The sequence below is a fragment of the Bos indicus genome, chromosome X (genome assembly GCF_029378745.1).
Source record: "Bos indicus isolate NIAB-ARS_2022 breed Sahiwal x Tharparkar chromosome X, NIAB-ARS_B.indTharparkar_mat_pri_1.0, whole genome shotgun sequence".
Taxonomy (NCBI): Eukaryota; Metazoa; Chordata; class Mammalia; order Artiodactyla; family Bovidae; genus Bos; species Bos indicus.
The window spans coordinates 93,328,658-93,350,705 of record NC_091789.1 but is presented as its reverse complement, the minus strand read 5'-3'; the positions used below and the strand labels follow the sequence as shown (position 1 = coordinate 93,350,705).

Here is a 22,048-nt window from a genome sequence, read left to right as displayed (position 1 = left end):
AGCTGTTGGGGGGGTGGGGGGGAGGAACATGGCGCAAGCTCTGTCTGAAGAGGAGTTTCAGCGGATGCAGGTACCGCTCGGCGAGGAAAAGCAGGCTAGGCGACGGGGGTGCGGGGAAGAGAGAGATTGTGCCACTGGCTTTGAACAGGGGTTGGTTGGGATGGACCTTGAGTCTAAGAGGTCTGGAGAAGGGAAACTGAGGCTCCGAGTGGTGAGACTACTGGATTCTAAGAGACTGTTGGGCTCTCAGCGGTTGGATTCTGTTAGCCTTGTGGGTGGAAGAGAGATCTAGCGTGGGTGATACCTTACTGAGACCTGGAGGGGACGAGACCTTTGGGAGACACCCTAGGTGGGCGATTATATTGCTGAGCTTTGAGGGAAGGAGATCCTGAGAAGGCGAAACCATTTTGCCTGGAGAGGAAGGAAGCAGGCGTTGGGTTGTTTGCGTCATGGTGGGGGGAGCCCTGGAGAAGGCAATACCATTACTGGTGGGAGGTAGACATTTTTGTGGGAGATACCACTATGTCAGGGCACTGGGGAAAGACCCCACATGTTGTCATTGTTCTTGGGAGGTGGAGCTTCTGTGCAAGGGGTGGTACCATTGGATGATTAGGGGTGATCCCATTAGGGCTGGGGTGATGAAGGCCCTGAATGGGTAATACCATTAATCCTTGTTGGAGAGAGAACCAGAGGAGGTGAAAGAGTGATACCCTTGGACCACGTGGAGAGGAGATCACCGGGCTCTGGGAAGGTACCCTGAGTATTCTGACCACTTGATTCTTTTGGTGGGGCTCTGAGATGGGATGAAAGGCCAAAGGGGACCCTTGTTGACATAGTTCCTTACTGGGGAATACCATTGGATTTTGTGCGTGGGCAGACTCAAGGGGGGAAACCCTGTGTAGGGTCTGTGGGAGGACAGAAGGAACTCCAAGTGAAGACAGATAATCCATTGGTCCTTGAATGAAGGAAACCAGTTGTCACTGTGTGAAGGACCCTGAGGGTGGAAGGGCGAGATAATTGGACCATAAAAGGGGAAGGCCCTTGTAACTTGTGCATAAGGGTTATCCTATGTGAGTAAGGGTAATCCACCTAACCCATCCAAGGCCTTGTGGGGGGAAAACCCTGAAGGGTATAGGTTCATCTCATTGGATCATGACTGGGGAGATCTTGAGGGGTGTAGGAGACCCTTGAGTGAGGAAGATTGATTCCATTAGTCATGAGTGAAGGGAAAACCATTGGACTCTGATGGATAGAGACTCTTAAGTGGGTGCCAGGGGTGTTCTCATTGGATCAGGAGGAGAGGGTCCAGGAGTGGACAGGGGCAGGAAAGGTTGTATAGGGGCCACGCCCTCTCCCCTTTAGCAGACCACCCAGGAATGGAGTCTAGTGCCATGGGAGAGAGGGAAAGGTCCTGGTGCTGTAAGGGATGGTTGTTCTGGGAAGAACTGGCCTCAGTGCCCTGAGGGGCTGATAGGTAGGGATATGCTGTTTGGAATGCCCCATACTTCACTTGTCCTCGATTCTTGAAAGGGATCTGGACATTTTGAGAGCCTTGCTTGTGGGGACCCCAGGCAGCCCGTTTTTACTCAGTGAAATTGGTCATAATACCAAGCCCTCTTCCCTTGGGAAAAAGGGAAGAAGGCAGTCCCCTGCCCCCTATTCAGGCCAAGAGGATAGACAGCACCTCTGATAGAAGACTGAAAAGTGTTTAGTGTGTGACGAGGCCAGCCAGGGTGAGGAAGCCGACTTCATCCTGAGGGCACGGAGAGCCATGGAACACACAGGAACAAGAGATGGACTGGGTCAGCACTGTGGCATCGCCTGGAGTCATAGTTGGACTGAAAGGGGAGAGGTGGAGGCAGCAGGGAGATGTTCGAGGCTGGCTGTGGTCAAAGGTAGAACTGGAGAAGGTGGGACAGGGGCTGAGTGGCTGGACTCATTTGGGATGCAGCAGGCACAGGTCTTTTTTTTTTTCCCAACGTTTTATATTTATTACTGGGTCTCAGACTGATAGTGAGGAAATAACATCATGAGCCAAGCATTACAGTAGTGATGTTTTCATTGTGATTTGGCTGCTTAAAAAAGTGGTCTTAACATGTGAGGCACAGGTCTTAAGAGTGATTAAAAAGGCACAAGAAGGGCAACAGGGTCTCTGGGGCTCAGAGGGTTGGTTCCCTCCTCATGAGGGTAGGGGGCACGTTCCTGCCAAATCATTTCCCTCCATGCTTCCCTCTCAGGCTCAGCTACTAGAACTCCGGACAAACAACTACCAGCTTTCAGATGAACTACGCAAGAATGGTGTTGGTGAGCCAAGAGGGTCTCATTAGATGGGGGTGGCTCTGGGGGACAGAGGCCAAGGGGGAAAATACCTCAGAGGCCTGGCAGGAAGACCTTTCAGCTCCTTACCACTGACTGAAGCTGAGACTCCCTGATTTCCCCACACCAGAACTCACCAGTCTTCGACAGAAGGTTGCCTACCTGGATAAGGAGTTCAGCAAAGCTCAGAAGGTACTTCCCTCCACCTACTCACTCACCCAAGTTTCCCTGTAGCCATCTGACTCATTCATTTGTCCAGTGAGCACCTGCAGTGAACCAGCATGTAACCTAATGTTACATGTTGTCATCAGTCATTCAGAAATTTCTCGTGGAAATCTCCTTTGTTTGGTAATTTTATCTAATTTTGTTTAATTTATTGATTAATTTTAGTTTACTCTTACTTCATTTTTAATTTCAACTACTTATTCAAAATAATCAAATTATCAGTAAGTCACCTTGACTTTGCCTTCTGTCCCCTACTCACATTCCTGCCTTGTGCTCCTATTCCCCACCCCGTCCTGGTCCTGTTGGTAAAGTGAGACTAAACCTACCTCTCAGATCCTTTGAAGGTGAGATAGCATATAACCTGTCATGGCCGCTTAAGGCATTCAAGGCCCTCCTTTGTCTCTTTCTTAACTGCTCTGTCCCCAAGCATAGCACAATTATACATAGTATGTGCTCCACAAACATTTGCTAGATGAAGGAATACAGAATGCAGAAAGTCTGGCAGTCAGAAAGCTGGGCTTCTCTCTCTTTGATGGGGTGCTGATTTCCCAAACTGGCAGTGTCCTCAGCTGCCCAGAAGAGGAACAGCAGTTTCCATGGTTCTTTGGAGGGATCCACATAGACATGTTTGGACAGATGTAGCAATGAAGCCATAATTTCTGAGCCCAGAGATCCAGCCTGTGAAGGGTTAAATACTATGACCCGTGAAAAGCTCAAGAGCTTAAAGGAAAGGGTGTAAGCAGGGTGCTCCATACTCACTCCATTCCTTTGAGCTATAAATTGTTGTGTGAGTTCTGTGGTTATAGACACCCCCATCCCTCAACCCCTGTTATCATTGTGTCCCCTTGACATTTGCCACAATCTCTCCATACCCTAGTGAGGGAGTCCATCTCTGTTCACCTTATCTCTCTTCCCATGCCCCTCACCTTTAGGCACTGAGCAAGAGCAAGAAAGCTCAGGTAAGGGGACCCCTGGCGGGTAAATGTGTCTGGTAGACTGCCTTAGAGGGGATGTTTCGGTATGCTGGGATCTCCTTGCACTGGCCTTTCTTTCTCTGTGTGTGCACTTGCATCTGTGACTACCTCCCAGCCATGTGCTTTTGTGTCTGTCTTTTGTGTTCCTGTTTTGTCTCTCTGTGTGTCTTTCTCCCTTTTTCTTTATCCTCCTCTCTGAGCCTCTCTCTGTCTCTGTCTTCCTGTTCTTCTTGGATTCTTGTTTCTCTCCCCAACCTTCTCTTTGTCTTTCCCTCACCTGTTCCTGTCTCTGCCATTGTTTCATTTCTTCTTTCCCTTTCTTTGTCTCTCTTGACTCCTTTTTCCTCACTCCCCTGTTCCTCTCTCTTCCTGGTTCATTTCTTTCCCTGACCCCCTCTCTCTGTTCCATTCTCCCTCTGTTGATCTCTTTGTTCCTATCTCTCCATCATCCTACCTTTTCTTTTTCTCTCTCTCCCCCTCCCCATCCCTCTCTCCTTTCTCTCTAACCTCCTTTCCCCATATCTGTTTTCTTTCTCTCCAATTTCTATATACCCCTCTTTTACTCTCATTCACTCCCATGTCTTTCTCTCCCTCCCTATCTCCTCTTTTATTCCTCCTTATATCTCTCTTTCCCCTTGTATCTCCTGATTTCACCCATCTCATTCTCTGTACCCTGTGTTCTCCCCTCAATGTCATTTTCTCCATTTCTGTTTCTTTGCCCTATTGCTCCATCCTTTCTACCCCTGTTGGAGACCTGGCTTACATCTGCCACTGCAGGAAGTCGAGGGGCTGCTGAGTGAAAATGAGATGCTTCAGGCAAAGCTGCATAGCCAGGAGGAGGACTTCCGCTTGCAGAACAGCACGCTTATGGCCGAGTTCAGCAAGGTGCTGGTGCCCTGGATAATTGAGGGGGGGTGCGAGGGGTAGGGATGACATGGGTTATGGCTGGAGGGCTGCTGAGGGTGGTTGGACAGAGGCTGGCCCTGACTCACTGTCCATGGTGCTGAAACACAGCCTGGAACTGTGTTGGGGGGCAGTGGTTTGACAGATGGGACCACTCACTGCTGGGATTAGAAGGCTGCAGGCCTTAATGTCAGCTGGTTCTTGACCAGGTCACTCCTTTTCTTTGAGCTTCAACTCTCCTGGTGTATATTTTGGGGCTGGTGCTATGCAGCCCCAGGTTATTGGGGGGTCTTAGGTAAAATTCTTATGCTTAGTATGTGATAGAAAGATGTTTAAGCTGCTTCCCTTTTCTCTTCTAAGTTTTTAATGTCTTTTAAGGGGAGAAGTCTCATGGCAACAAAATAGGTATTTCCAAGGCTCTACCTGAGAATGTAGGGCTCGAGACTTCAAAAAAGAAAACAAAGCAAAGTATGTTTGTATGCAGGTACGCAGTATGGAGTATGCAAGTATGCAGGTACGATACCAGAGGCAATTTAGTAAGTAATAGTAAAGATCCAGAAGGCCTCGATTAAACTGTCGGCTCTGCCTTTTACTAACTGTAACCTTAAACAATTCACTTAAGCTCCCTGTTTCTTGGTTCCCAAATGTTAAAATGGAAAAGCTGATAATGGCAGTACCTGCTTGGCAGGGCTTTTGTGTGAACTGAATCAATTAATGTCTGCAAACCACTTAGAACAGTCTTGCACATAGTATCAGCTTAAGTTGGTGTTAGCTGCTGATAATACTCTTTTATTAGTTCATTTTCCCTCTAAAATATTTCTTGACTGTTTAAAAGGTTTATATCTATTCTATGGCCTTGCCCTGCCTCAGCCCTTACCACCTATTACCTGCTCTATTCCCACAGCCTCCTTGCTGTCTCCTCACTTCCAGCTTCTTGTACCAGGCCTGGTCTAAAGAGTTCTGACCTGCAGATCTTACCACATTGCTCCTTTCCACAGTACCTCCCAGTGGGTCCTTGTCCCCCAAAATTCAGAACCCCTGGTGCTCACATGACAGCTGACATCATTGCCTCACTTTTCACTGCTGCCTTCCTCCAGCCTCAATGGTATCATGGTTCTTGCTGGGTGAGCTGGGGCAGTTATTCCTCCAGAAATCCAGCTCGTGTTTCTCAGCACCTGCCCTGAGCTAGGCACTGGGCCAAGTATAGAACCTCCTTCACACTCCCCCTCCTCCTCCTAGAAGCTAAAAGTGCTCACAGGGAGGCCTGAGTTCAAGGCCTGTCTCTGCCACTTATTTGCCAAGATATTTCAGCTCAGTTGTTCCTTCAACAAATAGTTACTGAGCCCCCACTGTGTGCTCTGTGTTCTGGAAATAGTTCTAAGTAGCACAGAATAGTCTTCCTTGGGTAGCTTGTATTTCTGGGAGTGGAATGGGAGAAAAAATGGTACTATAGTAGACAAATAATAGCACCGATAGCTGACAGTTATATTGAATTTACTGTGTGCCAGGTCCTATTCGGGCTTCCCTCATAGCTCAGGTGGTAAAGAATCTGCCTACAATGCAGGAGACCTGGGTTTGATTCCTGCGTCAGGAAGATCCTCTGGAAAAGGAAATGGCAAACCACTCCAGTATTCTTGCCTGAAGAATCCCATGGACAGAGGAGCCTGGCAGGCTGCAGTCCATGAGGTTGCAAGAATTGGACACGACTGAGCGACTAAACCACCACCAGGTCCTATTTATGGACTTGCTTGGTGGCTCAGACAGTAAAGAATCTGCCTGCAATGCAGGAGACCTGGGTTCAGTCCCTGAGTTGGGAAGATCCCCTGGAGAAGGAAATGGCAACCCACTCCAGTATTCTTGCCTGGAGAATCCCACGGACAGAGGAACCTGGCGGGCTACAGTCCATGGGGTTGCAAAGAGTCAGACACGACTGAATAAGTAGGTCCTGTTAGTTGTGCTTTACATTATTCACTCGTTTAATTCTCTTGGCAAAATGATGAGATATCATTACTATCAGGAAAACAGTCCCAGAGAGATGAAAAAATTTGTGCCAAGATCAAATGGCAGAGTAGAAATTCACGTGCAAGCAGTCTGGCTTTGGAATCTGTGCTTGTGACCCTATGTTATGAAATAAAATTTAATTGTGAATCACAATTTATGATCCAAAATTTTTCAGAGATGTAAGAAATTAAAATCATACTAGGTAAATTTAATCATAGTTTGTGCTAAGTAAGAAAGAAGTGAACAAAACGCCATGCTAGCAAGTATTATTGTTTCTGTGTTGGGGAATATTACTTGAAAGGTGACGTTTGAGCAGAGCACTGGTGGTTGCAAAAAAGCCAGTCATATGAAAGAAATGGTGCTTTGGGTAGAAAATATGCCAGACAATAAAATAAAAATTCTCTGTAGGCCTCAGTATTCTCATCTGAAAATGGGGACAAAGGATCTTGTCAGGTCTACTGTCCAGTAGTTGAACAGGGGGCTGGCTTAGTTTGATTTGCATTGGATTCTTCATGAGCTCTCCCAGGGCTAATGATAGGGAGCTGTGGGCAATACTGACCCTGGAAATGCTCTGAAAGCTGTCTGTGGTGCCTTGGCTCCCAGATGCAGACTGCTTCACAGAAGAGGGCTGGCAGTGGGGCCATCCATCATGTTGACATCTGGGACCAGCAACTTGTAGAGGAGCCTGAGGTCTTGAATTGTGACTGTGAGGTTGGATGTGGGCAGGTGGAAAATTGTTCTCAGTATTCTCAAATCTTCTGTTACTCTTTCACTTCACAGCTGTGTGAGGTTGTTTAACATCTGTGCCTCAGTATCCTTATCTGTGTAGCCTCTACATCACAAGGGTGTTATGGGAACTAAATGAATTGTAAAGTACATTGGCCAAGTGCTATGTATATTTCAGCAAATGCTGTTCTGATTCTTTGCTTTTCTGCCACCTCACCTGTCCCCTGCTTAGCTCTGCAGCCAGATGGAACAGCTGGAGCGGGAGAACCAGCAACTGAAGGCTGGGGCTGCCAGAGAAGGGGCTGCCCAAGCTGGGAGCCTTGTGGATGGGGAACTACTGAGACTGCAGGCGGAGAACACAGCCTTGCAGAAGAACGTGGCAGGTGTGTGGACACCCTGCTGGTAATGTGGGGACCTTGGGGCTTGAGTCAGGTGTTATCTTCCCTCAGAGAAGGGACAGGCTTCAGAATCAGGCTTGGCCCTGCCGTGAAGCAGTGTTATGACTTTGGACAAGCCATTCCACCTCTCTGAGCCAAAGCTTTGTCATCTACCAAGTGCATGCACCTGGAAAATTGTAATAGAGATAAGAGGTGATAATCTTTCTGAGTTTAGTTCAGCACCTGATACCTAGAAAGTGTTACAGATTAGCAGCTTGAACATCAGAAAGGAGATGTTTGCTAAATGGAGAAAGGGAAGGCAGGAACGTTAGGAAGATTCTGAGCCCAAGTTGTCAGTGGGGTCTGGGATGAAAGCTGAAAGAAAGCTTCATCGAGTGTGGGAGTGTCCTGATATGTGGACTTTTGGAGAGCAGCTGGGGCTTGTAGGGTGGTAGGTGATAGTTTGGTGATCAGAAGGGAGACTTTGTAGAATGTGGCTGGGGATTAGAGGTTGTAGAAGGATTCAGCTGTAAGTGGAGGAGGGTGGGTATCACCATCACCTTGGAGGACTGGGTGGGGCTTAAGGATGGAATTGGGTCTTGGGAAACTAACTTGGGCTGATTTGATGGTAGATAGGATTTCTGTGGTTGGTGGGGCTTAAAAGATTTGTGAGAAGTGGGGGCTGAACCTTGATTTTGTAGGCTTGTGACCATTGGAGCAGGGTTTCTGCTGCCAGTGCTCCCTCTATTTGAGGTGAGTCAGGGGTCTTCAAAGACTACCTCATCCATCATATGTCTGTTCTGCCCACTAGCCCTGCAGGAGCGCTATGGGAAAGAGGCTGGAAGGCCCCCAGCTGCCAGTGAGGGTGAAGGGGACCCCCCAGGGGGCCCAGCTTCCCCTGTTGTGGCCCCCATGCCATTGGCAGAAGTGGAGCTGAAATGGGAGATGGAGAAGGAGGAAAAGAGATTGCTCTGGGAGCAACTGCAAGGCTTGGAGGTGAATCTGGGTCTGTTGGGGCTGGGGTGCCAGAAGGCAGGTGGATGCCCTGCCTCTGCCTGGTAATGTCTGTGACATCACCATCTTGTGGGCTGATGGATTAGGAGGGCAGGGAAAGGCACAGGTCCTACCTCCTGCCTTGCTGATAACAATTCCCTCCCTCATCCATTCTGGCAGACCTTGAAGCAGGCTGAAACATCCAGGTTGCAGGAAGAACTTGCTAAGGTGGGGCTGCTAAGCTTTCCCTGGACTTTGCCTTCACCCACTCCCTGCCTGCCATGCTTCCATTAGTAGGATAGAGGGGCAGATTATCTCCTCAAAGCCCAATTTCATCATCTGTGAAATGCAGAGACACACATTTATGTCACAGATATGCTTTCAATATGATATGGGCTAATGTCCCTCTGTGTCTTGTGCTTGGCAGGTCCCATCCCATCCTTCTGTGTCCTCCCAGCTCTGCTTGTTCATTCATCTGTGCATCCATCCATCCAAGCATTTATAGACTGCTGGCTCTTAGGGACTTGAGACCCAGTGGTGAGGCAGCTAATTATGATCCTGCTTTCCAGGACTCCCAGCCTAGCTATTCTATGATGTGGCCATCAGTCAATAGATTGGGGGCATATGTTGGGCTTTGGAGCCAGAGGAGCTGGGTGGAGGTCACATTTTTGCTGCCGACCAGCTGCCCAACCAAATTACTTAACCCTTCTGAGACTGTTTCCCCATTTGTAAAGCCAGTAGTGTTCACTGCTCAGGACAGTTTTAAGGATTCCGTGAGGTAACATAAGTAAATCCCAGTTTCCAGAAAGGCCTTAGTGGAAAGTGTCTGTAAACATGAAGTTAATTTTTGTCTTTATTAATAATATTCTCATTGTTATCACTTGTCTGTAACCCCTTCCCCAACCTCAGCTCTCCGAGAAACTGAAAAAGAAACAAGAAAGGTAAATTTCTTTTTTTCAGAGCTGGGGAGGAAGGGGTTTGGGGGGGACTAGGGAGGAGCTTGACTAGTGGAACTGATCCATATACATCTATCTTTCTGTGCCTAGTTTTTGCCGTCTGCAGACAGAAAAGGAGACACTATTCAATGACAGCCGGTAACTACCAGGGTTGGGAATATTGGTAGATAATATGGCAGTGCTCAGCATGATTAACCGAAGATCCTGGGGCCAAACTAGGAGACTGGGCCTCTGGCTGTGGTCAGCGTGTCCCCCCCTCCACCAATCACCCCCAGGAACAAGATTGAGGAGTTACAGCAGCGGAAGGAGGCTGATCTCAAAGCCCAGTTGGCTCGAACTCAAAAGCTGCAGCAGGAGCTCGAGGCTGCCAATCAGGTGAGGGGCTGGTTTCTGAGATCACTGGGACAGGGACGGGGCTGCAAGTCTGGGCAGCTCTGAGGTCCGTGGAGGCTAGCTGGGGAGTCTGATAGTTCCTGTGTTAGAAATATAAGGACTGAATGCGTCCTGGACCCCCTAGGAGTTAGGAAAATGGAAACTTGGGAACCCTGAGAGCCCTAGGGGTTGGGCTAGGACTCTGCATGAATCAAAAATCTCAGAGGGGCTGAGGACTAGGGCTCTGTGTGCCACAAGTGTGGATGAATCTGAATTGCTGGGGTATTAGAGATAGGAATCTGAAGAAATCTGTGGTCACTGGACTGGGACCAGGAGTTGGAGCAAGTCTGAACTCTCTGGAGGCTAGGTAACTTTTAGAACTACGGACACAGCTGGCCCTGGAGGCTGAGTGCATTTGAAACCTTCAGAGCTTGGGAGCTGGGTTGGGTCTTGAGATACCTGGGAATTTGGATCATGTGAGCTGGGTGGTCCTGAGACTCCTGGGGACTGTGGATAAAAAACTGGTGAGTCTGAGACATCCAGAGATTGGAGCAAAAGTCTGGGGAGGTTTGAGGCTCCTAAGGGTGTGGGGCTGGGTGACTTTAATGTCTCCAGGCTTCCCTTTAGAGTGAATGTGTCTGAGGTCCCTTGGACTGGGGGATATAGTGGCTTTGAGTCTAAGACCTCTCGGAGCTGGGGACAGAAGTCTAGATAAAGCTGGGTCTTCAGTTAGCTGGGTCTGAAGATCCCCAGAGACTGGGGGCAGGAGTGGCAGATGAGGTGTCGGTCTGAGACCTCACCAGGAGCTGGGAACTATGCAGTTGTATCAGTTTGAAACTTGAAGGATCTGTGGCTGTGAGTTTGGATGGGTCAGAGACTCTTGGGGACTAGGGACATGGGAGTTGCATGTGTCTAAAACCCCTGGGGGTTGGGGTCAGGAGTCTGGGTAAAGCTGTAGTCCCTGGGAGTTGAGTGTGTCTGAGAATCCTGAGGCCCCTGTGCTGGACTCTGGGTGAGAGTGCATGAGACCTCGCATGATTGGGGGCTGAGTGAATTTGAGATCCCTAGGACTGTAGGTGTTTTCTGAGGTGCTTAGGACTGGGATGTATACAGGGGTGTGTGAGGCCCCTTGGGATAATGACCTAGAGTGTGGGTGAGCCTGAGATCGCTGATAGCTGGGTAGCCCCAGACCCTCAAGTGCTGGCAACATGCTTCCCCCTTCCATAGAGGAGGTCTGTATGGTTATACGTACCCCAGGGGAGGCTGAGGTCTGGAATGGGCTCCCCTGACCTGGTCCCTACAGAGCTTGGCAGAGCTGAGAGATCAGCGGCAAGGGGAGCGCCTGGAGCATGCGGCAGCTCTGCGAGCCCTACAGGATCAGGTATATTGTACTGAGCGGGCTTGGGGAGGTGGGGGTGAGGGCAGATTGAGCGGGTACTGTGCAGGCAGGCAAGGACCCAGGGGTCCTGCTTCCCCTGGTCGTGGTTCTTGTGGGTGTGTCCTTTCTTTCTTGGCTGCGGGTAGGTCCTGTCTTCCGGTTCTGGACCCACTCTCACTTGTTGTGGGGTGGGGCCAGGTGTCCCTCCAGAGTGCAGATGCACAGGAACAAGTGGAAGGACTTTTGACTGAGAATAATGCTCTGAGAACTAGCCTGGCTGCCCTGGAGCAGGTACAGGATACATGGGAGCCCATGCTGATCCCTCCCTAGTCCCCCCATCTCCCTCTGCTTGTGATCCACATTGGGGTAGGGTCGCCTGGACTTCATGCTGTTCTCCTGCCTCTGCTTCTATCTCATTCTCAGCTTCTTTCTCTCGGCTTCCACCCCTCTTCTCTCTGGTCCCCCATCTCTGCTTTTCTTATATTCTAGTTTCTCACTGGTAAAAAGCCAAGAAGTGTACTAATCTTAAGTGTACATTCAGTGAATTGTTCCTGTCTGTATATTTATCTATCTCCGTGCAACCACCACCCAGAGGAAGATATAGAGCATTTTCAGCATCCCAGAGGCCCCTATTACCTCTTTTCAGTCAGTACTTCCCCAAAATAAGCACTTGTCTGACCTTTAGCAACATAGATTAGTTTTGTTTGTTCTTCAACTTCATGTAAATGGAATCAGACACCCAATCTTATGTCTGGCCTCTTTCTTGAAGCATTCTATCTGTGAGGTTTATCCATATGTAGCACTAATCTGTTTTGCTATCTCTGTGTACTATTTCATTGAATGAATATACCACATTTGTCCAATCCCCTCTTGATCACTTTGACTGATTTTCTCTTTGAAATTCTCTCTCTCCTCCTGGCTCTCCTTTCACCTCTCTCCCTGTCTCCCTGGGAACATCTCGTGACTTGCCCCTGGGGCCTCTTTCACTCCACTCCCATTTCCACCATTCTTTCCAGATCCAAACAGCAAAGACCCAAGAACTGAATATGCTCCGGGAACAAACTGCTGGACTGACAGCTGAGTTGCAGCAGCGGCAGACTCAGTATGAGGACCTCATGGGACAGAAAGATGACCTGAACTGCCAGCTCCAGGTGACACCTCTGGCTTGCACCTGTCTCCCCCTAGTTCCCTAGTTCTGGCTTAGTGGAACTTCCCATGAGGTGCGGTGGGAAGACCATGGAGTCAGGCAGACTTGGATTCCAGTATGACGTCCGAGCTTATTAGCACCAGTGTGTCTCAGACCAAGTCATTTCACTTGAGATTGAGCCTCTTCAGTTAGTTAAGATAGCCAATCTGATTCCATAATAGAAACCAGAATAATGGTGGGAGAATTAATGCTGAGGAGCAGCTAGGGGTCTCTGCATGTTTCTAATCTAGAAACGGAGAGACCATCACTCACTTGACCAGACGTATCTTGGGTGACCAGCACCTCCTGGGGGCTCTTTATCAAACTCACTCCCTTTGTCTCTGCATTAGGAGTCACTGCGGGCCAATAGTCGGCTGCTGGAACAACTCCAGGAACTCGGGCAGGAGAAGGAGCAATTGATCCAGGAACTACAGGAGGCTCGGAAGGTGGGCAACACTGAGGGGGTCGCCCAGACTGTAGGGGCACAGGTGATGTGGGCCAACCCAAGGAAATGGGAGGGGGCATAAAGTAGCCACTTCTATGAGGAGGGGTGGGTGGCTTAGCCTGGTCAGTGAGGCTGGGGAAGAGGTGCACTTTGGCTTGTTCCTTTGCCCTTACTTGGTTTTGGAGAGGAGGTTGACTGGCGTCCTCCTGCCTGCCCACCAGAGTGCTGAGAAGCGGAAGGCTATGTTGGATGAGCTGGCCATGGAGACGCTGCAGGAGAAGTCCCAGCACAAGGAAGAGCTGGGAGCAGTGCGACTACGGCATGAGAAGGAGGTGCTGGGGGTGCGGGCCCGCTACGAGCGTGAGCTCCGTGAGCTGCACGAAGACAAGAAGCGGCAGGAGGAGGAGCTGCGTGGGCAGATCCGTGAGGAGAAGGTGGGTGGGTAGATGATGGTGCCCTTCTGCCTCTAAAACCTGGGGAGCGAAGCACTGCTGATGGGCCAGGGGGTGGCATGGGTGAGGTTCCCACTTCTCCACCTGGCCCATGGTGGCCTGCTCTCTCACAGGCCCGAACGCGGGAACTGGAGACTCTTCAGCAGACGGTAGAAGAACTTCAAGCTCAGGTACACTCAATGGATGGAGCCAAGGGCTGGTTTGAACGGCGCTTGAAGGAGGCTGAGGTGAGTTGGTGCCTGGGGACGCTCAGAGGCTGGCTGAGAGGGTACCCATGGCAAACCAAGGGACCAGGAGTGGTCAGGCCCTGGAAGTTTCTGAGATGCTCTGGACTTGAGCATCCTCACCGCACTTCCTGGCTCAACAGCACCCCTCTGGAGGGGAATGGGGCATGGTCATCAATCAGTAGGGCAGAATGTCAGCGGTGCAGATTTGAAAAGGCACCTCTTCCTTCTTCCATTGTGCTTCTGTCAGGAATTTGTTATAATACAATCATTCTACTTTTGTTCCAACCACAACTTTTACTACCAGTTTTTGGAAAACTGATGATAGTACATAAGAGGCTGTGTCACATGGCAGTAAAGAACATACAAGCTGGAGCCAGTTGTTTGCCTGGGTTTGAATCCTGGCTAGGCTGCTTTCTATTATAGCTGTGTGGCCTTGTGCAAGTTATTTACTTCTCTGTGGCCGGTTTTCAACATCCATAAAAAAATGATAACAATAATACTTGCTGTCTAGGTACTATGGGAGGGTTCTATAAAATGAGGTAATATATATAAAGTCCCGGGTGGTGCTAATGGTAAAAAACCTGCCTGCCAATGCAGGAGACGAAAAAGATGTGGGTTTGATCCCTGAGTCAGGAAGATCCCCTGGAGGAGGAAATGGCAACCTACTCCAGTATTCTTGCCTGGAGAATGGACAGAGTAGCCTGGTGGGCTAGAGTCCATGGGGTTACAAAGAGTTGGACACTACTGAAGCGACTTAGCATGCACAACATTCCTGGCGTGCAGTAGTGCTATGTTATGTTTTATTAAATAAGATGTAAATGCAGATGTTGGTCCTTGATGTGACACTTCTGCATCCAGTGTTCCCTGTGGGAGTGTCTTCTCTGCACACCCAGGGGCCCACTGCAATCCCTTACCCTCCTCACTGGGCGTGATGTTCTCTGGGGGTCTGTGGTCAGACCTGGGACTTGTCTTGTAGGAATCTCTGCAGCAGCAGCAACAGGAACAAGAGGAAGCCCTCAGGCAGTGTCAGGAGCAGCACACCAGGGAGCTGAAGGTACCTACTGTATGACAGCATTCCTCTCTGGTGGGAGGACTGAGGTTTCCCAGGCCTTGGCCTGAGCTGCCTTCTGCTTTGCAGAGCAAGGAGGAGGAGCTACAGGGTGTGCAGGAGCAGCTCCGACAGGCTCAGGAGGAGCGGGACTGTCACCTGAAGACCATCAACAGCCTGAAGCAGGTCCCTGGTCCCTCCTGAGCCCTTGAAACACCCTGGGGATCAGCATGCAGTGGTGGGACAGGGAGGGAGCACACCACAGGCAGCCATGCTGGCACCCGCAGCCATGCTGTCTCTCTCCCACAGGAAGTGAAGGACACCGTGGATGGGCAGCGAATCCTGGAGAAGAAGGGCAGTGCTGCGGTATGACAGTACATGCTTGGGAGGTGTTCACGCGTGGCCCACTCCTGCCCTGTGGTGCCCCACCTGTGGGCCCACCAGGCCTCAGCCCCCTTCTTTCCGCCTTTCCCCACAGCTCAAGGACCTCAAACGGCAGCTGCACCTAGAGCGGAAACGGGCAGATAAGCTGCAGGAGCGGCTGCAAGACATTCTCACGAACAGCAAGAGCCGCTCAGGTGAAGGGCCCAGAGCACAGGGGAGGCTGAGGTGTGGGGAGGCGTAGCCTGGGCCTGAAGGCTGGGGCTGCTTCCTGTACTTTACTCTGTAGAGCACTCCTGTGTCTTCTGTCCCTCTTGAACTTTGTCTTTTACCCTGTCTCTGCATCTCTCCCTCCTCTGTTTCTCTCTCTGCATTCTCTTTCTGGGCTCGCTCTCCTTTTTGCTGTGTCTCTTCTGTTTCTATCTCTCTGCCTCCTCATTTCATCTCTATCTGCCTTTCTCTCCCAGCCTTCCCTCTTTAGTTCTCTCTTTTTCTCATCCTGCTCTTTTCTTCTCTCTATTCCTTTGTCTCTCTCTCTCCTCGGTCTCTCTCATCTGTCTTTGTCTCTGTCTGTCTCCTCACTACCCCTCATACACTCCCACACCTCACCTAGTGTCTCTCAGTCTCTTGTGTTCATTCTCTCGTTCTGTAAATATGGACTGAGCCCTTACACTCACATCTGGGGTCCCTGATAGGAACCCCCTACCCCAAGTCTCAGTCCTCCAGGAGTTTCCTATTGAGCTGGGGAGACAGACTTACAATCAGGTAGCAGAACTGCCATGTGATCATTATGCAGTTAAAATCTACATTATTTCTGCCACTTAAGGCAGAAGATAAAACAGAAAAATTTGAATTGCCTCAGACTTTTTTTTTTTAACAAAGAAATGGCCTAAAACTGTTTAAATAAGTTGCAGTGATGGCTCTGGTGCATTTCCTGTATCACAAGTGAGAGAAAACTTGCTGCCTGTCCTTCCCCAGCCACCCTGCTCTTGCTGGAGACCCTTGGCTTGTTGTGTCAGCCCCCTTCCCTGACACTCAGAAGCAGCTGCAGGAACAGAGGCACATGCTTGGTGGCTGTGTTTCAAGTGATCTGTCAAAAACGGGTGTATTTCTCACCAAATCACTGTCTCGCTGAGGCACTCAGTCTCCTGAAGTTACCTCTCTTTATAAGGGAGGACTTTTATTTTTCTGTTGCAAGTTGCTGTACAAATCAATAAACAGATTCAAACTGTGTGCCATACATTCTATTTGTCCATTAGGAAAGTCAGATTTAGGTGTATGCCTCTGAGTCTATCGCCATCTTTTCTCTCTGTGTCACTACTCTGACTTGTGTCCTAAACCAGCATCTCTGTTAGCCTCTATCATCTGCTCTGGCTTGTTGTCTATCTGGGGTCTTCTCTCTGCATGCGCGGGTGCCCCTGTGCCCTCTCCAGCTATGGCGTACCTTGAATCTGAGTGCATACGCCAGTTTATGCCCATTTGTGCCTGCATCATCTCTTTCTCCCCATCTTCACCTTTGTTTCACTTCTGGCGTGTGTTTGCCTAGAGAAACAGCTCTTTTTTCTGCTTCTGCCTTTCCCTACCCTACTGTCTGCATCATGCCTGAGTGTCTCTTTGCCTCTCTCCATCTCTGTCAAATCTATTTCTGCCTCTTCCTGCCCTGGGACCCTGGGGGATTGGGGCTCAGATTTCTCTTCCCTCTCTGCCCAGGGCTCGAGGAGCTGGTTCTCTCAGAGATGAACTCACCAAGCCGGACCCAGACTGGGGACAGCAGTAGCGTCTCCTCCTTCAGCTACCGCGAGATCTTGCGGGAGAAGGAGAGCTCAACTGTTCCAGCGAGGGTAAGGGGCAGGGAAGAACCTACAGCCCCAGCTTCTACCCACATTCTGGGCCCGGCACACATATATTCTTGTCAAGTTTTCTTCAAGCTCACAAACTTGGATTCAGGTTGCTAAATGGAGGATGAACAAATTATTTTCTCTGACCCTCTGTTTCATCATTTCTGGGCGAATTCTACCTTTCCTGGTGCCATAAAATATGTGGCTCATAGTAGGTGCATTATCCATGTAGGAGATCCTTTTTTTTCCCAATTCATAGTTATCACTGGGCTTCCCTCGTAGCTCAGTCAGTAAAGAATCTGCCTGCAATGCAGGAGACCTGGGTCGGATTCCTGGGTCTTTCAAGAAGATCCCCTGGAGAAGGAAATGGCAATCCACTCCAGTATCCTTGCCTGGAAACTCCCATAGACAGAGGAGCCTGGTGGGCTACAGTCCACGGGTCGCAAGAGTTGGACATGACTTAGCGACTAAACCACCACCACCATAGTTATCATTTATTGTTGTCGTCTATGTCAGCTTCCTTGCCAGACCCTTATATTTGGAAATGACTTTTTTATCATTCTATAAGTAGTTTGTGTACATTGTAGAGGGGCTTCCTTGGTGGCTCAGTGGTAAAGAATCCGCCTACAATGCAGGAGACACAGGAGACCCAGGTTTGATCCCTGGGTTGGGAAGATCCCCTGGAGGAGGGCACGGCAACCCACTCCAGTATTCTTGCCTGGAGAATCTCTTGGATAGAGGAGCCTGGTGGGCTACAGTCCATAGGGTCACAAAGAGTTGGACACGACTGAAGCAACTGAGCATGCATGCACATACATTGTAGAAAAATTAAAAAAACACAGCAAAGATTTTTTTTTAAATCTAAGGAAATCACATCTTTACCATCCAGAGATCACCACTATAAATTCTTAGTTCATACCCTTCTAGACCCCTCTCTCTTTTTTTAAACCTAAATAAGATTGCAAGTAACCAACTGATTTCTACCATCCTAATTGGTAAACATTCAAGTGATGTGGGTTTGATCCCTGGGTCAGGAAGATCCCCTGGAGGAGGAAAGGTCTACCCACTCCAGTATTCTTGCCTGCAGAATTCCATGGACAGAGGAGCCTGGTGGGGTACATTCCATGGGGTTGCAAAGAGTCGGATACAACTGAGCACTCACACATCTTCTGTAGTACTTTGACCTTAATCAGATTTCTCTGCTCCTGCTGCTAAGTCGCTTCAGTCGTGTCCGACTCTGTACAACCCCATAGACGGCAGCCCACCAGGCTCCCCCGTCCCTGGGATTTTCCAGGCAAGAACACTGGAGTGGGTTGCCATTTCCTTCTCCAATGCATGAAAGTGAAAAGTGAAAGGGAAGTCGCTGAGTTGTGTCTGACTCTTAGCGACCCCATGGACTGAGCCCACCAGGCTCCTCCGTCCATGGGATTTTCCAGGCAAGAGTACTGGAGTGGGGTGCCATCAGATTTCTCTAGTTGGTCCCAAAATGTCCTTTATTGCTGGTTTTATGAAAACCAGCATTCAATTTCGAGCACACTTGTTGCATCTGGTTGCTTTATGTCCCTTAAATCTCTTGAATCGAGTGTGATCCCTCATTTTCATGACATAATCCTGTAGAAGAGACCAGCCCAGTTAACCTGCAGAAAGTGTCCCACCTTTGGGATTTTCCTGTGGGCTTCCTGGTGGTGTCATTTAGTTTGTTCTTCTCTCCCCTGATTCTCCTGCCAACTGGGAGAACTCAGGGGCCCCAGGCTCTCCCTTCATGATCTCAATAAGTCTATACTGTGTGTGGTGTGATGGTTCTTGTCTCCCTCTTTAGGCAAAGGGGGATCCAGAGTCTCTGAGGGTGCCAAGACTTGTCTATAGTTTGTCTGCAGCCCCAGTTGCAAAGCCCACCCCCGGCTTGGTTCTCCTCAGTCCTGGATCCTATCCCTGGTGACAGTGCTGAGCCTGGGCTGGCCTCTCCCCCACTCTTCCCTGCAGTCCTTATCCAGCAGCCCTCAGGCCCAGCCCCCACGGCCAGCAGAGCTGTCAGATGAGGAAGTGGCTGAGCTCTTTCAGCGCCTGGCGGAGATGCAGCAGGAGAAATGGATGCTGGAGGAGAAGGTGCCATCTGCTTGCTTGTCCTTGCTTGGCCTTCCTTGGCAAGGAGGCTGGGGTGGCAGGAGTTGGGGGTGGAGATGGGGCAGTATCTGGCCAGGCCCCTCCTCCTGTGTAAACATGCTGCAGTTTAGGGTCTGAGGTGGGCTGGGCCACCCTGCAGGTGAAGCACCTGGAGGTGAGCAGTGCGTCCATGGCAGAGGACCTCTGCCGGAAGAGCGCCATCATTGAGACCTATGTCATGGACAGCCGGATTGGTAAGTGCTCCCTCCCCAGCCCTCACCCCTCATCCAGCCCCTCACCTGCCCCTGCCTTCCCTGCCATCCAGAGCTGTGGCCTCTCTCTTCTCACGGAACTCACCAAAGTTATTGCAAACACCACAGGTGGTGGAGTAGGGAGCCAGCCAGGCCAGGACCTTACTGTCTTCCTCTCTACCCCATCTCTCTTCTCGGTTCCTCTCTCTTGTCTGAGGCTCTGTCATCTCTCCACCCTCCTATCTTGAGTGTCTTTCCTTCGCATTCTTCTTTCTCCTCCCTGTGTTTCTTCCCCTCCTTTCTCTCCCTTCCCTTCTTTCTGCCTCATCCCTGCCCCGCTTCATTATGGCTCACTGTTCCTACTGCCTGTCTAAATGGTTCCACCACTGGAAATTTTCATTCTCTGGATACATAGCCCTTTTAGGGTCCTTCCCTCCTCCCTGCTCTTCCTCCCCTCTCCTCCTTTTCCTCTTCCTTCCCCCACCCCCATCTTTGTTTCTTTTGTTCCTTTCTTTCAGACCTCCTCCTCTCCCTGTTTTATTAAACCTTAATCAGAACAATACCACTTGACCCATGCTGAGAGCTGACTGTGTTGTACACAGTCATAGGCATTTTTCCATGAGTGAGTTCTTATCCTGATTTTTCAGGGCTGCACAGCTAGTAAGTGAAGCCAGGGTCTCACATGGCAAAGCCTCTGCCCCTCCATTAGGCTGCTCCTCCCATTCTTCTCCCCTACTCCCTGTTTCCCTCTTTCCTGTTCTGTCTCTGTCCATCTTGGCCAAGGGGGTGGTTCTCAGCTTGGGTCCTTGCAGATGTATCTGTGGCAGCAGGCCACACAGACCGCAGCGGGCTGGGCAGCGTCCTGAGAGACCTAGTGAAGCCAGGTGACGAGAACCTTCGGGAGATGAACAAGAAGCTACAGAACATGCTGGAAGAGCAGTTGACCAAGAATATGCATTTGCACAAGGCAAGTGTGGCCTACCAGCCCACCCCTTTGTCTAGCCACACAGCCCCTGGGTCATCTGCCAGTTCCCCCTTCACCTACCCCATTCACTGTGTGCTCCTTCCCCCTCATCTTCCCATCATCCAGTCAACGTACTCACTCTCAGTTTTAATCTTTCACTCTTCCTTCTGTCCTTGTATCCACGCACTCATCCAGTCATACACATTCAGCCACTCTCCCATCAGCCCACCAACTATTTGCCCGTCTGCCTTGCTACCTGTCTGATCATCTGCACATATCTTTGCATCCATTTCCTGACATCTCTCTCTCTCTCACACCTAATCATCAGTTACCCCTTGTCTTGCCTTTCACCCACTTGCCCAGCCCTCTGCCTGCCCACCTGTTGTCCTCCATCTGTCCTCTGAACACTTCATCTGTCCACCTGTTTGCCTACCATGGATCTCCCATGAATCCACCCATGTGTCCACTCACCCACCCTGCCATCCAAGTATTTCCCCGTCTCAGGGTAAGTCAGAAAGGATACAGGTCCAGCCCCTACCTCGGAGAAGCAAGCTCACTATTTAGTAGATAAGAAGGTGGTGGGGATAGGGGTACAGCAGATGAACCACTCCCATGTCCATATCTCTGGCTCTAGGCACCCCTCACCCCCTCACACACAGCACACACACCTTTCCTGAGCCCAGCCCACTGCTGGGAGCTCTGGGATTTCTTCAAATACCTTCCTGTCTCAAGCTAGACATACCTGGAGATCGAGGGGATGAGATGAATGACACCCAGGCTTGGTGAGGGTGCCATTGCCTGCCACCTTCTCTGACCCCTGATGGCTCCATTGTTTCTTAGGACATGGAAGTTCTGTCCCAGGAAATTGTGCGGCTCAGCAAGGAGTGCGTGGGGTCCCCTGACCCTGACCTAGAACCAGGAGAAGCCAGCTAAAGACCTGCAGGCTGCACCCACTCCCTTCTGTGGCTCCCAGGACACCATTCCCTTGGGCTGTGGTGGGAAAATGGGGGCTGGGGCCAATATCAAATAGGTTGGGAGACTGGACGTTAAAGGGGTTGGAGGCCTGATGGCTGGTGTCAGTGACCCTGTCTTAGGGCTGAGGCCGCTGGGGAGTGGGGAATCCTGAGGGGAGGGGCAGGGTTTTCTCTTCCTCCTTGGTCCTGGCTCCCAGGGGCCTTTGCCTTCATCTCTGCATGAGCTCTCCCTCCAAGAGACCAACACTTTTTAATTTTATTTTATTTTTTAATTTATGTCTGGAAGCCTGGCTACTCTGCATTTGGGATTGGGGATGTTGGGTGGGGCATGGTCCATGTTCAGCGTTCTAGCAATGTGTGTGTGTGTAACGGCTGTGCAGCCAAAATACCATCTGGCCAGATGGGCCCACCCACTCACTGTCTGCTCTGATTCTTTCCAACTATGAGGGATGTGCTTGGGGTAGGGAGGTTACTGGAAGGGGGAGGGTGGTCACTGGGTGCACCTTTTACTCTCTTCCCCCACCCTCAGCCAGCCTGTCTCCAGTTACAGTCTCAAACTGAGTGGAGCAGAAATACCCACAGACATGTATGTGGATGGATCTGTTTGGGGTGTGGGTATAGATGAGTGGACAGATGGAAGGATGGATAAATGGTTGGATGGACTGACGGATAAAGTGGAATGTTGCATGGATTGGTGATGGTAAATAAATGGATGGATGGATAAGTGGGTGAATAAATGGACAAATGGGTTGCTGGACAAGTGGATAGGTAGAGGAGGGACAAGTAGGGATGTAAATGGACAGATGGATGGCTTGGGGGATGTGTGGATGGATGAGTGGCTAGGTTGATGGATGAGCTAATGGGAAGACTAAGGAGTAGGTATAATAAATGATAGATAGAGCTATGGATGGGCTTCCCTGATAGCTCAGTTGGTAAAGAATCCGCCTGCAATACAGGA

The 22,048-nt window shown here is 50.1% G+C and overlaps 1 protein-coding gene across 7 annotated transcripts; it reads left to right on the top strand.

Moving 5' to 3' along the window:
- On the top strand, nt 1-21,504 carry GRIPAP1 (GRIP1 associated protein 1). 7 transcript variants are annotated; one of them, XM_070784580.1, is made up of 27 exons: nt 15-70; nt 629-751; nt 2,238-2,304; nt 2,447-2,508; nt 3,474-3,500; nt 4,293-4,400; nt 7,378-7,528; nt 8,334-8,518; nt 8,696-8,743; nt 9,425-9,456; nt 9,562-9,609; nt 9,747-9,846; nt 11,147-11,224; nt 11,420-11,512; nt 12,238-12,372; nt 12,758-12,853; nt 13,074-13,286; nt 13,418-13,531; nt 14,508-14,585; nt 14,670-14,765; nt 14,889-14,945; nt 15,058-15,157; nt 16,671-16,801; nt 18,782-18,904; nt 19,062-19,155; nt 19,965-20,119; nt 20,957-21,504. In XM_070784580.1, exons 1-27 carry the CDS (start codon nt 29-31, stop codon nt 21,047-21,049), a joined length of 2,649 nt encoding a protein of 882 aa, XP_070640681.1. In that variant the 5' UTR covers nt 15-28; the 3' UTR covers nt 21,050-21,504. The 7 variants fall into 7 exon arrangements, with proteins under 7 accessions (XP_019811594.2, XP_070640686.1, XP_070640681.1 ...); XM_019956035.2 differs by lacking the exon at nt 629-751 and having other exon boundaries at nt 1-70; XM_070784582.1 differs by lacking the exon at nt 4,293-4,400.
- The last annotated feature ends 544 nt before the right edge of the window (nt 21,505-22,048 follow it).